The sequence below is a fragment of the Meles meles genome, chromosome 7 (assembly GCF_922984935.1).
Source record: "Meles meles chromosome 7, mMelMel3.1 paternal haplotype, whole genome shotgun sequence".
Taxonomy (NCBI): domain Eukaryota; kingdom Metazoa; phylum Chordata; class Mammalia; order Carnivora; family Mustelidae; genus Meles; species Meles meles.
This window is the reverse complement of record NC_060072.1, coordinates 83,863,517-83,878,271: the sequence shown is the minus strand read 5'-3', so window position 1 is coordinate 83,878,271 and position 14,755 is coordinate 83,863,517. Positions and strand designations below refer to the sequence as shown.

Here is a 14,755-nt window from a genome sequence, read left to right as displayed (position 1 = left end):
TCCTGTTTTTTCAGCCCTCTGTTTGCCTTTGTCTTTCACTTCTGCTTAGGGAAAACACAGAAATTGGGCAGTTAACACTTTTATTACCCTTCCCTATTTTTCTGTTCTTACTAGCACCAATAATAAAAATAGGGGTGCCTTGTTGACTCAGCTGTTTGAGCTGCTAGCCCTTAATTTCGGCTCAGGTCATGATCTCAGGGTTCTGGGATCAAGCCCCATGTCAGATTTTGTGCTCAGCAGGGAGTCTGCTTGAGGATTCTCTCTCCCTCTCTTGCTGCACAAACCCCTCCTCCTGCCCCCACCCCATGCATGCTTAGACACTAGCTCTCTCTAAAAATAAATCTTTAGAAAAAAATAGTAATGATAATAACAGCCACTTACTGCATGGCAGGGGAGCTGTGATTTGAATGTCCTTCTAAGTCTTAACTAGGATGTTCGTGTATTTAGATACCATGGACTTGCTTGAAGGGCAGTAGGAGGAAGCAAGGAGGAGGAGGTTTGAAGTGAACTGGACGTAAATGGAAGGTAACAGACTTGGAAAGAGAAAAGGATAGGGAGAAGGGAAGGATAGAAATTTTAAATGGAGCTGGCCAAGGCTAAATTGTTCAGTTTCTGTTAGCAGGAACCCCTTGTCCCTTCTCTGATTCCTTGAGCTTGTTGTGCTTCAGCAACTACAATAGAAAATACATTGCTAGTGTCTTAGCATCTTAGGTGTAACTTGAAATAATTTCCTTTTATAGAGAATGGTAGTTACATCCTAGAACTGTGCTGTCTAGCACAGTAACCAGTACCACATTGGATTACTTAAATTTAAATTAATTAAAACCTAAATAATATGAAAAATTTTATTCCTTGGTTGTAGTAGCCACATTTCAGGTGTTTGGCGCAGTGGGTTAAGCCGCTGCCTTCGGCTCAGGTCATGATCTCGGGGTCCTGGGATCGAGTCCCGCATCGGGTTCTCTGCTCAGCGGGGAGCCTGCTTCTCTCTCTGCCTGCCTCTCTGTCTACTTGTGATCTCTTTCTGTCAAATAAATAAATAAAAATCTAAAAAAAAAAAAGAACAGTTCTTGTTGGGCAGGCCTGTTCTAGAGAATTAAACTATCCTGTTCTAGAGAACTGAACTATCTTCTATACTACTGTTGCTTGAATGCACTATAATGGCTGGCCTGGGATTCTTGCTTCCATGTATTCCAGGGTATGTGTGGGAAAATGAGTTATGAATTCTGAAAACTGATTGGTAATAGTGCTTTTTTTTTAAAATTCCACATCTAAAAGTTGATTTTTTAAAAAATTTTTATTTATTTGACAGACAGAGATCACAAGTAGGCGGGGAGGAGGGGGGGAGGGAAGCAGGCTCCCTGCTGAGCAGAGAGCCCGATGTGGGGCTCGATCCCAGGACACTGGGATCATGACCTGAGCCAAAGGCAGAGGCTTTAACCCACTGAGCCACCCAGGTGCCCCTAAAAGTTGATGTTTTAATGATAAATAAAATTTGGAAATTGGGTCATTCTTCCCAAACTGATTTTATGAGCATATTTGGAATAGGATTTCTAATACATAACAGAAGCAATATATACTGAAATAAAAAGGGCAACTTATAAGATATAAGTGCTTTAAGATCATTATGTTAGGGATAAAAGACTTAAAAGAGACTTTAGCTTGGAAAGGTGGAGCCTGAGAAGAGATATTAAAGATTGAAATTTGTAAATTAAAGTCATCTGAAAAGTAAACAATTAAAATCAAGAATGAACAACCATTCTTTGAGATTCATTTGTGGTAAACCAAATTTAAAAGAAGATTCTGTTTGATTTATAGATAATTTACAGAACTCGGTCAAACTATTAAGGAGTCAAGGTAGAATATGATATGATTAAGAGTCATTAATAGTTAATATCATGAAATCAAGTTAAATCTAACTTTTTGGGTAACCACAAGGAGGGAAAGTTCTGTCCACCCCCACAGCTTATCTCTTAAGCTTATCTCTTTTAATTGACCACAAATTATTGACTTAGGACCATGGTGTCTGTATCGTATTCCTGTGCTCCTGTTACTGGAAATTTAAAACAAAACTGGTATTAAAAACCATGAATCCTTAGATTAAAAATGAATCTAGGCAAATAGAACAAATAAGCATGAATAAGTTATAACTTTATATGCTATTGAACCAAAAGTTGTGACCTTTATCTACTGAAATGCTAAAACCCCCTCATTTTGAATGAATAAACTAGTAATGTAGCATAATTGGTGTTAGATATGGCAGCAGTTAATACATGATGTATTCAAGAAGAAGCGTACAGCTTCTAAGAATTTGGAGTACTTGGTGTTTTAAGCAGATTTCTAACAAGGAAGGGCAGTCTGTAACTTGATTGAGGGCTTCTCAGTGATAAACTATTGCTTATGTACTTTATTGCATGCGTTAAAATAGAGAGGGGAGTATTTGCTGTAAAATGTTAATTATAGATTACAATTTATTTGTTAATACAAGAATATAAGTTTAATATTCTTAAGGAAGGAAATGTGAAAACAGCGTAGACTATCCAATAGGGCATAAATTATTTAGCTAAGTAAAGGAATAGTATATTGTAGTATATTGCATGTTTTGAGAACTTCCTAGATTTTTAAAATATGGTATTAATTTTAAAATTGGCATTTTCTCACATTTAATTAACTCTCAAATATTTTTTATTCTTAGGATACCAGGGGAGTTGGTATGGTATGAATTTCCCCACATAAAGATTACAGTCAATTATCAATCATACCAGGAGCACAGTATGCCTTCAAAATCAAGTTGGGAAGTTACCTAGAGCAGTGTTTCTCAGGCTTTTACATAATGTCCAGATCTTGATAAAATGCATGTTCTAGGTCTAGAGTGATGCCTTAGGTATCCTGCATTTTAACAAGTTCCCAAGTGATACTGTAGAGTAATCTTCGACTGAATATTTTTAAGTTATCTTCTGTCTCATAATTCCGTTATTGTAGTTGCTCAAATCAGAATACTTTGAAATTATCCTAGAGTCTTGCTCTTTAACACATACCTCACATTCAGTCTTTTTGCAAATCCTGATGGATGTATTTTGAAAATAGCTGGAGGGGCACCTGGGTGGCTCATTGGGCTAAAGCCTCTGCCTTCTGCTCGGGTCCGTGATCTTGGGGTTCTGGGATCTAGCGCTGCATGGGGCTCTCTGCTCAGCGGGGAGCCTGCTTCCCCCCACTCTCTCTGCCTGCCTCTCTGCCTACTTGTGATCTCTGTCAAATAAATAAGTAAAATCTTTAAAAAAAAAAAAAAGAAAAAGAAAATAGCTGGAATTTGATCCCTTCTCACCACCGTTGCTGCTACTCTGGTACAAGCCGTTGTCCTCTCCTTCCCTAGATGACCAGTCAACTTGCTTTTTCCTTTGCCCCCTCCTCTGCTTAAAATCTTCCACTGGCCCATGTCACTCAGAAAAGCAGCCAGTGTGTCTGTTTACCTTAGCCCTTAAGATGTTGCGTGGTCTTACTACCTGTCTGTCCTCTTACTGCTTTTCCTGTCTTCCATTCTGTTCTAACCACACTTGCCTCCTTGTTTTTCCTTGGACATATCGGACATACTGCTCTTTACTGCCTTTGGACTTTATATTTACTGTTCTTTTCTGCCTAGAATGCAGGTCCTTTAGGTAATCCATAATTCTCTCCCTTGATTGTTTCAGATTGCCATTTCAAATTTCACTTTATCAGAAAGGCTTTCCCTAAATACTTGTATGAAATAACAGCTTCTCCATAATTGTATGTTTATTTTATAATTGTATTTTACTTTTCTCAACGTACCAGATATTTTAGTGTGTTTAGTGTTATCTTCCCTGCTAGAATGTAAAGTCAGGAATTTTTGTCTGTCTTGTTCAATGCTATACTTAGATCATTGTGTAATAGTATACTTACGACACTCAATAAATCTTTGAATTAAAAAAAAAATAGCCCATGAGGAAGTCACTGGGCCTCTGATTAAATGCCTTCATTGATAGTTATTCTACCTCCCTTCAGAACAGCCATTCCATTTGAAATTAACTGCTAAACTTCTCCTTAAGCTTTCTGTTATTCCAGGCTAAACATTCTTGCTACTTTTTTCCTTTTTGCACGTGATAATGGTTTCCAAGGCTGTCACCAGTAGTCATCTTCCATGGACATAACTCATTTTCTTGTTTGTCCCTAAATAAAATAGCATCAGAACTAAAACAGATATTGCAAATACAGGCTGAGGGGGAAGTTTTCCTCTTGTTTTTGACAATCTGCTTTTATTAATGCAGACTGATTAAATTAACTTTTTAAGATTTTATTTATTTGACAGAGAGAGAGAACACAAGTAGGCAGAACAGCAGGCAGAGAGAAAGGGGGAGAAGCAGGTTTCCCGCTGAGCAAAGAGCCCGATGCAGGACTCAGTCCCAGGACATTGAGATCATGACTTGAGCTGAAGGCAGAGGCTTCACCAGCCACCCAGGTGCCCCTAAATTAACTTTTTTAAAGTAACTCTAATTCTTACTGATTCTGCCTTTTTAATCTACTAAAACCTTTAAATCATTTTTCCATGTGCTACTAAGTTTCTTATCTTCTGCTTTAGAGTTGGTTTTTTGAACCAAAGTGTGGGTCTTTGCATTTCTCCTTATTTAGCCTAAAAGAATTTTCCTGGGCAATACATATTTTTAATGTAGAAACTAGTATGTTTAAATTATTGAAGAAACTAATAGAAAAATTACTTCGTATCAATACGGGAGAATTATAATTGATGAAATTGGGGATTTCTTGTGCTGAGATATTCCAAAATGTTTTTGAACAGATCATTTCAATCATGTATTTTGCATCAGTTCAAGAAAGAATTCAGAGTAAACTTAAAAAATAATTTTACCTCATACACTTACTCTCCTTGGCCAACAAATTCATTTCCTTTCCCCACATTTCTCATTTTGCCTCTCATAATCATTTTCTTAGTGCTCAAGGCCAGAGTAATCTTTGACTCCTTCCCTGTGTTTATTTAGTCACCATATCTCAGAAATTCTTATTTGTTAATTCCTTCCTTTTTTATTCACTTCATAGCCAATTATCCTACTATGCAGATCTCTCTGCTTCTGATCTCTCCCTGCTATAATCCATTTCTGTGCTTTACTGGCAGATCGTTCTTTTAAAAGAGTCTTAATACTTTATCATTTCAGTCTTCAGAGGAATCTGTAAGATTGGATCTAAACTTCTCAGTCATTGGAGATCCATTTGTAATCTGTCCCTGCTTGATTTACATTGTTTTGCTTATTGCTTTCCTTACTCATTACCGTAGTCATCCAGATGAACTTCTTGGCATATATCCCTCCTCAGTACACACAACACACAGACTCTCTTTCTCTCTGTCTCTCTCCCCCTCTTTTCTCCCTTTCTTCTTACATTTTTCTTGTTGTTGTCAGATTGGCCTCGGTAAATGCTATTTTACTACTTTATACTGTTGCCTCTTAAATGCAGTAAGCTCAACACATATAACCTATCACATCTAGTGAAAACTCAGTTCAAATTGATCTCTTTTCCCTAAGCTCTAATTATATTTATGGCTGTACCACGAAATCTATCATTTAATCTTTGTTGCTTATACTTACAGAAGGCTTTTCCTTTCAGTAAGACTGCTTGATGGCAAGGAGTGAAAAGAGTACTGGATTATCCATAAAATTTACTGGCTTGGCTTGTACTATGTTCTTTTGTGTGTAAAATAATTTCTTACAGTTCTGGGTTTTTCATTGATACTGGAAGAATACAAACATAAAAACTCTCTGTTATAATTCATCCTATAGGAAGCCCATTTTTAAAGAGAAATGAAGAGGAAAATTATATATACCCTAAATGTGGGCGACCAAGAGTATGAAGATACGGAAGGTAAATTTTTATCTTTTATAAAGCTTGTGTGTTGAAAGCAAAAAACTTAGTGTTTCTAAACTGTTCATTTGTGTACATTTCAAAATTTACAAAAAGTTTTTTGTTTTCATTTATTTTCATTGGTCTTAAATTCTGAAATAAGCTTCCTGAATAAGAAGTGTATACATTTTTTTCCCTCCTCCCATGACTGTTTTTGATTGATCAAGGTTTTTTGTTTGTTTGAACTCTTTCTTCTTAAATTTTTTTCTCTACTGGTTTATGAATATACTAATCTATGTTTGTTGTTATAATCTTCTGCTTTGGGTTTTTTAAATAGTTGGCATTGATCTTTTCCTCTACTTCTAAATTTAATAATTTAATATTCACTGTTAACAGTAAGAGAATCTTAGAACATTTTAACTCTGATCATCCTACTCTTATTTATAGGTTATAGTCATCCTTTTTTTTTTTAAACACCACAAATTAGTTGATACTTTTAAATGGATAGTATTTGGGGGGATTTCTTCGCCATTTCTTTCTTTCTTTTTTTTTAAGATTTTATTTATGTATTGTTTGAGATAGAAAATGAGCATGGAGGTGAGCGGTCAGAGGGAGAAGCAGACTCCCTGCTGAGCAAGGAGCCTAGGATGTGGGACTGGATCTTGGGACTCTGGGATCATGACCTGAGCTGAAGGCAGTCACCCAGGCATCCTCCATTTCTTTCTTTCTTCCTGAAAAAAACTTTAAGTTCTTTTAGTGAAAGTCTATTAGTGGGGACGCACCTGGGTGGCTCAGTGGGTTAAGCCTCTGCCTTCGGCTCAGGTCATGATTCCAGGGTCCTGGGATCAAGCCCCGCATCGGGCTCTCTGCTCAGTGGGGAGCCTGCTTCCCCTCCTCTCTCTGCCTGCCTCTCTGCTTACTTGTGATCTCTCTCCCTCTGTCAAATAAATAAATAAAATCTTTAAAGAAAAAAAAAAAGAAAGTTTATTAGTGGTAAATTCTTAAGTTTTTGTGTTTATTTTGACCTCTTCAGAACTATTCAAAGAGCTGGAATTCTGTATTGGTAAGTTTTTGTTGTTTTCCTCTTAGCACTTTGGGGACATTATTTAACCATTTAATGGTTTTGTTTTTACTGTCAGAAAATCTCTTTTCAGCCTAATTGTCAGTCCCTTAGAGATGATCTGCCTTTTCTTTCATTTTTCTTTTTAGATCTTATTTTTATCTTTGATGTCCTTGATGTTGTACAGATCTGCATTGTTTCTGGCATGGATTATTTTCATTTCTCTTGGTTACCATACTTTCTATGTCCTTTATCTTTTGGATCTTTTTTGTTTGTTTTCTCATTTCTCAGCCATTACTGCTTTAACTGTTGGATATTCTTTCTTCTCTTCTTCTGGGCTTCAATTAGTATGTTAGACTTTGTTTTGACCTCATTTCCCACTCTCCCAGGTTACATCTCCTTGTATGTCTCTTACAGTCTAGGTAGTTTTCTCCGATCTCTCTTACAGTTCACAAATATTCTTTTCTTCTGGGTCTAATATACTGTTTAATCATTCTATGTTGTATTTGCAAATTCTGATATTTGAAGCCAGTGGACATCTAAATACATTTATCATTAGTGAGTATAGTGTGTAAAATATAAATAATTGTTTCTGCTGATTCTTACTCAAAGTAACTTATTTTCGTAGGTTTGGTAATGTTTGATTATGAACTCTTATTTGATAAATTTAATCTGTAGAATTCTGAGGGCCTACGTAAGGGATGTTTTCCTTCAGAGGAGTTGTATTTGCTTTTTCCTAAACCCATGCTCTACTTTAGCCCCATTGGGGTCTTGACTTGATAATGGAAGTCTCTTAGGATCAGTTCCCCTGCCGTGATTGGTTGTAAATCTTTAGATGTGAACCCCAATACTAACATTTGCTCTCAGGACAATCTCCACTTCTCCACTTGCTTGGTGTATATTGTTTGCTTTTCAGCTGACAATTTCTTTATTTTTGTTTCATTTTATGTTGAATTTTCAAGTTTCTTTTACTTTTGAGCCAACAGTACATATTCTTTTATGTTGGTTATATTGCTGGTGGGCATTTAAATTAGTACAAACCGTAAGGGATAAAATTTCATAGTATCTATTCAAACTACAACTGTAGTCCATCAGTAAGTTAAAACAAAACAAAAAAAAAATGCAGACTAGTGTATATAGTGTTTTAGTATTTGTGAAGAAGGAGCTTTAAAAGGATATGTTTTAAGAGTTGCTTGCTTCTGCATTAAAAAAAAAATCTTTGGAAGAACACAGAAGAAATGTAATAGTTGTTACTTATTACATTTGGTGGGGCTGGATGGATGGCAGTAGATTTGAGTGGGAGATTTGTCAGTATAACTTTTTTTACTTTAAAATATTCGAACCATCTGATTATTACTTATTTTAAAAATTCATTAAAAATTCTTTTTATTTCCCCATTAAAAATATACATTAGTAAATGTTGGGGTATTGTGCTCAAGGAGATGTTTATTACACTGTAAGACTTAATTACTTTGTTTTTGGGGGGCCCTTTAGAATATCTAGTTTTTGATACTGCCTTGAACATGTCATTTGGTCTGGAAAACTTGAAAGCGTATATGGCTGCTTTACTTTACAGGTGAAGAAAACAAAGATAATACTGCTACCACTGGTCTGTTGTACAGTGAAGCTGACAGATGTCCGATATGTCTTAATTGCCTGTTAGAGAAAGAAGTTGGTTTTCCAGAAAGCTGTAATCATGTCTTCTGCATAACCTGTATTCTTAAATGGGCAGAGGTGAGTCTGAGAATAACTAATATTATTGTATTTTAATTTCCTAGCATGGTATCATGCCACCTAAAGAGCTGATAATGCCTTTTATAAGTAACATTTTTTCCCCTTACGGTGGATAAATTTCCCTGTATTATTCCAATTCTGTCAGTATATTTTCTTCTAGTTTTTTTTACACATCTTTTTTGTTATTTTATAATTAAAAAGTTTTAAGTGCACATCTTTAAAAAAAAACAACCTTATAGGAATAACAGATTTCTTTTTTTTTTTTTGGCGAGGGGGTAGAAATGCAATAATTCATCTTCACTGTACTTAATCCTCTTGAGATAATATCTGCTTACTACTATAACACGTTCTGTCCGTTTTGTGTTTTATATTTTTCAGAGAATTTTAATGTAGATTATTTGATTTCTTGTGTCAGCTTTGTGGAATAACAAGAGCAGATATACTAGTGTTCTTCAGTTTTATAATTTCATAGCTTAGAGAGGCAGGAGTGAATTTAGAACTGCCATTCTCTAATTCCTGTCTTTAATGTAGTGTAAAATAATTTCAGAGTCCAAGTTAATGATATTACTGAGATTCTTCTTAGGTAGTAAGTGATTAAGAAAAGGATATTTTGGACTTTTAATGTATTATGTTGACTTAGTTCAGGCCAAGTAGATCATGGTAATAGTACATTGAATCACTGAGTATGCATTATGAGCCCTATTGTTAGGAATTATGAAATAAAAATTCATTGTCATATGAATCATGCTGTATTTTTCTGAGTTAGTAGTCCTTCAGGGTATAAAAATGAGTAAAAGAGATAAATCACAAAAATATTTTTTCAACAGTAGCTGCATTCAAGTTGATGTCCTTAAGCACATTGGATAATTGCTTCTTACATAATTGGGGCTTTCAAAGTCCTGTGTTTCACTTATATTTGCATTAATAGTGTAGAAAGGAGACTATAACTGTATACTGATGCTGTGGCTGAGTTCTGGAAGGAGGAAAAAAGATTTGTTATACCAATTGAATTCATACCAGTATACCTGGAAACAGTTCTGTTTTTTTTTTTTTTGTTTTTTGTTTTTTGTTTTTTTTTTTTTTTTAGGATTTTTATTTATTTATATGACAGAGATCACAAGCAGGCAGAGGGGCAGGCAGAGAGAGAGGAGGAAGCAGGCCCCGTGCTGAGCAGAGAGCCCGATGCGGGGCTCGATCCCAGGACCCTGGGATCATGACCTAAGCTGAAGGCAGAAGCTTTAACCCACTGAGCCACCCAGGCGCCCCTACCTGGAAACAGTTCTAATTAGATTAAAGCCTCAACTGGTCTTGACAAGTAGGGACTAAGGAGAGGTAAAAATGTGTTTTGGGAAAAAATATGTTGAGTTTAATTTAATTATTTAATATAATTATGAATCTCCATGTGTTTACAGGAGCATTGACTAATGAATGCATATTTTTCTCTGCCACCCAATTAAAGATTTCATCTGTCTTGAATTTAATGCACCTTGGTTTGCTTTGTGATTAAATATTTTAAAAGTAGAGATTTTGCTTCCAGTAGAGAAGTAACATTATTAGATGCATAGAAGGTTTCAATTCAGTGCTTTTATAAGATTTTATTTAGTGATCATATAATTGTAAGATTCAGCAACGTAGTCTGAGTATGTGCCTTTCTCTGTGAAATTAGAATGTATAAAATAGGTATGATTCTCCATCATTATGCTGTACATGTGTCTTCAGCATAATCATATACTTTATCAAGGTATGCATGTTCCGGGTTTCCCTAGGGTATATATCTAGAAGTAGAACTACTAGTAGGTTGTGGACTATGCACATTTTCAACTCAGTTCTAAATTTATCTATGTTTTTAACTTTTGTTGAATTTTTTTTTTGTAAGATTTTATTTATTTGAGAGAGAGCGCATGGGAGTGTTGGGGGAAAGGGCAGAGGGAGAAGGAGAGAGAGAATCCCAAGCAGACTCCCCACTGAGTACAGAACCTGACGTGGGACTCGATCTCAGGAGCCTGAGATCATGACTGAGCCAAAATCAACAATCAGACACTTTATTGATGGAGCCACCGAGGTGCCCCTGAAAAAAAATTTTTTTTAAGTTGAAAATACTTGATAACATATATAATGTTGCAGTCAACACATTTCTTGAATGTAGTATTTTCTCTTTTGTGTTACTCCTTTGGATATAAACATTTATTAAAGCCAAACTGCTTTTAAAAGAAAGTAGGGGGAGTTTAAATTGTAATATGGTTTAAACAAAGTGATTAACCTTGAATGCAGAGAATAACCAGGGAATATTCTGAATTATTTCATTGTCCCTAATCAGGAGAGCATCCATCATTGAATGGACCAGTAACAAGAACACAATCTAATAAATTGTTCATTGTAAATAATAAATGAATATTTTGACTTTGGATATACATGTTTGTATTTAGACATATCTGTATTCAGAGGCTCCTAAGGAGCCAGCCCCTATATTAAGGCTTTTTAAATATTCTTTCATTTAAATCACTATGTCAATATTTATTTAATATTTAAGGCAAGGATTCTGAACTCCAATTTGTTGCTAAATACTTCAAGGGATAGCCTGAAATTAAAATAATTTTAAAAAAATTGATCCATAGTTTAAAATTTTACCAATGTTCAGTTTTTTTTAGTAGGAAGTTAGAAATCAAAGTGAAATTTATAGTTGTTAGAAGTCTACATAATAAGAAGACAGTACAAAATGTGTTGAGAATCATCTTCCTAGCTTATGTGTCTTTCAGAAATTCAGCTGAGCTGTCTGAGGTTTGTACTCCAGGTTCATTGAAATAGGATTCAGAATGGATATCAAGAACCAAAAAGAAGTACTTATTTACTTTTACCTTAATATTTTAGGCATTGAAGAAATTCTCCTCTGTAAGAAATAAGTAAACTTAAGGTATATGGTAGTGTGGTGTATTTATTTCAGACACCCTCCTGAAATTTGTCATGCTCCTAAAGTTTCTATATCCAAAGTCAAAGTTAGTTTTTAATCTTTTCAAGCTCTAAAATTTTGGTTCTGTGGTTATTTAAAACAAAAGCCATGTAGGGCCTTTCAAGTGATCAAGTAACTAAGCTTTAGTCTGTAGGTATTTTATACAGTGTGCCTTCCCCAGGGCAGAAGGATTCAAGGTAATAGAACCTATAGTGGCCTTTGTGGCCCATTACCTAATTTCCTGCATTTTGGGACACTAGAACAAATTAAGCATGTCCACTATGACTATGTTTAATTTTAAGAAACTCTTGCATGGTAGGCCTATTGATTTGTGAAATAATGGTGATGATGATGGTGTACAAATAGAATAGTAAACAGTAATTAGCACTTAAGGAAAGTTGAAATTTTTATTTAAAGCATTAATACTAGGGCTGAGAATCTAAAACTAAACAAAGTAGACCTCTGAACTGATGAATTACGCACAGAGCAATACACTAAAGTTTGTTAGCCACTTAAAAAGTTATTTTGCCAAATTTACCTACCTATATTTTACCTACATTATCTATATATTTTACCTTACCTATATAGTCTAAACATATTGACAGTTTTTACTTTGTAAGTTTAACCTTGATCCTCTGAGTTTGCACGCTTTAGTTTATTTTATTCCTTTTATTTATTTATTTGAGACAGAGAGAGATCATGAGCAGGGAGGAGGGGCAGAGGGAGAGCGAGAAGCAGGCTCCCTACCAAGCAGGGAGTCTGATGATTTGGGGCCAGATCCCAGGACCCTGAGATCATGACTCGAGTTGAAGGCAGATGCTTAGCCAACTGAGCCACCCAGGCATGCCCTAAGTTTGTATATTTTAAAGTAGATAATTAGAAAGATGAAGGCCAGAGAAGTCTGACACACAGCTGTAGTACTGATAGCTGATCCATAATTGTGATTCCTAAAGACAATAAGATATCACTTCCACACATAGACTCACAGGTTGAGAAAATAGGATTTGTGATTTGGCAGATTGCCAAGAAGTGGTTAAAATTTTGGCCCTAAAAAGGTTAAAGTTTAAAGCCTTGGAAGCATTTTATGTTTGAAGTATTTAAGAGATTATGTGAGGGACACACATAGGCGATGAGGAGGTTCTGATATCCACTAGGGTTTTCTATCTTTAATATAAAATATTTCCTTATCTTTTAAGTATTTTTTAAAATGTGATTATCTTTCCTTCTGTAAGCAAATTATCCTCCAACTTACTTATCTCAGTACTCCATTTCATACCAAATGCTGATAGCTTCAGTTTGAGAAAGTAAGGTTAAGGAAATCAAATTTGGACAGCTGGCAAAGGTATGTTTTATCTTTTGAGAGTAGAAATGAAGAGGGTCTTACTATGATGAGTACAGTTCTTAAAGTTAGATGACAGTGTTCAGTGCAACCAGGTGAGGAATTTATTTTTCAGTTAATAATACATACCAAAAAATCAGAACCTGACTAGTTGACTTATATCTTGATTACTGATGTGTTTTATATATAGATATTCTTTATGCAGTGAGTAGAAATTTACACACTCTAGTGATTAGAATACTTTTCAAAGCTATATTGCCTGGATTTCTTCAAATTTTTCCTGGAATTTTAGTTTTTATTTATTCCTGACGAAACTAAACCTCTCTGTCGTGTAGTTCTCTATGAACAAATATGTAAACATCTGTGGAGCAATACTGTTAGTTCTTATCTTTAAAACTTTGTAAAGCATTGTCAAATGCATTATTTCATTTAATTATTACAACTTGTGTAGAAGTGATTCAGGGCTGTCTATCACTATCCTAAAAGTAAGAGAGGTTGCTCGTTCTGGGTCCTCCAGAGCTTGAATTTGTGACTAATTATTCCAGATCCCCTGTTGTTTCACCTCATAGATGAATCCTTTGGTAAAGCAAAGAATATTTTTACATTGTGAACCACTCATTATCTAAAGTGAACACTCGTAATCTAAAGCATAAATGTAATAGATTTTTATTTAATACTGTTTTTACCAGTTAGGTAAATTAAGGTGTATTTCTGTATAGCCTACTTTTAAATGTCAGAATTTTAAAATGATTTGTGTAGGTAGTTTATGGAATTTAGTATTTTTATTTTTCCAGAGAAAGAAAGTGTTAACTATTAAATGTAAAAAGAAATTAGAATTAAAAGTAATTCTTAACCAACTGTTGAGTTTTCAAGAACAAGAAAGGGTTCCCTTGAGTAGTTCGATAAAATGCTTTTTTGGTGTTAATTTTGTCATTGACAGTTATTTGTCCTTTAGGAATACATTCCTGAAAGCTGTTACAAAGAACCACAGTTTCACTAACGTGGACTCACAAGGACTGTCTTGAAAGAACTGGTTAAGTGTGATAGGGATCATGTAGTCTGTCTGACTACAGGTGAGCACTTTCTTTGGAGGTGTTCAGGCTAGGTATCTTAGAACCATTAACAAGAAAAATAGGTTCTTGTGAATAGGTTTTCAAAATAAGCCTCTAATGGTATGCATTCCTAAATCCTTTTTTTAATTTGCTTTTGAACTGTAGTTTTATGTACTGTGCTCTTTTTGTTAGTAGGAAGAATAGATGTTCTAGAGATTCCCATGAACAGACAAACCTACTTATAAGCATAAGTACTGAGATTTAGTCTTAAGCGCTTACCTTTAACACTTGCTTCTCTCTCTCTAGGAGGGGCTATCTGTAGGCAGCCTTTGTGATTGAGGATAGAGCAGCAACAGGAAGCAAGAAATATTAGGAATCAAGAATCCTGAATTCCAAATAAGGAAGGTTTCCTGTTCTTACATTTAAATATGGGTTTGTCTGAGCTGGGAATTTACAACGCTTCAGAATACTAGGGTATGTTTTACTAAAATCATTAGGAAGATTTATTTTTTTTCTATCAAAATTGCCTCCACTGATAAAACCTTAGTACAGAGCTTGCACAATAAAATTATGCTCTGTTTTTCAATACACATTACATTGTAAAGCAGTGATCAATTTCTATTAATTTTGTAGCTCTATCAAGTTGAATGGTGATATTGAACTATGTTGATTATGAAACAAAGTAAGATACTTTACAAATTATTGAAATGAAAGTCATATTGGCTTAAATAGGTGATTATTTTTGATGTATATAAGAAATC

General features: G+C 34.9%; 1 protein-coding gene across 4 annotated transcripts in view; it reads left to right on the top strand.

Moving 5' to 3' along the window:
• SCAF11 (SR-related CTD associated factor 11) overlaps positions 1–14,755 on the top strand; it is a 75,074-nt gene that overhangs the window by 22,462 nt on the left and 37,857 nt on the right. For 3 of the 4 annotated variants that reach the window (XM_046011600.1, XM_046011601.1, XM_046011599.1), the window contains exons 3-4: positions 5,802–5,883; positions 8,499–8,656. In XM_046011600.1, coding sequence (XP_045867556.1) covers positions 5,823–5,883; positions 8,499–8,656 — 219 coding nt within the window. In that variant the 5' untranslated portion in view covers positions 5,802–5,822. Of the gene's footprint in view, positions 1–5,801; positions 5,884–8,498; positions 8,657–14,300; positions 14,469–14,755 lie in introns of those variants that run through there. The other variant, XM_046011602.1, reaches the window with a different exon arrangement.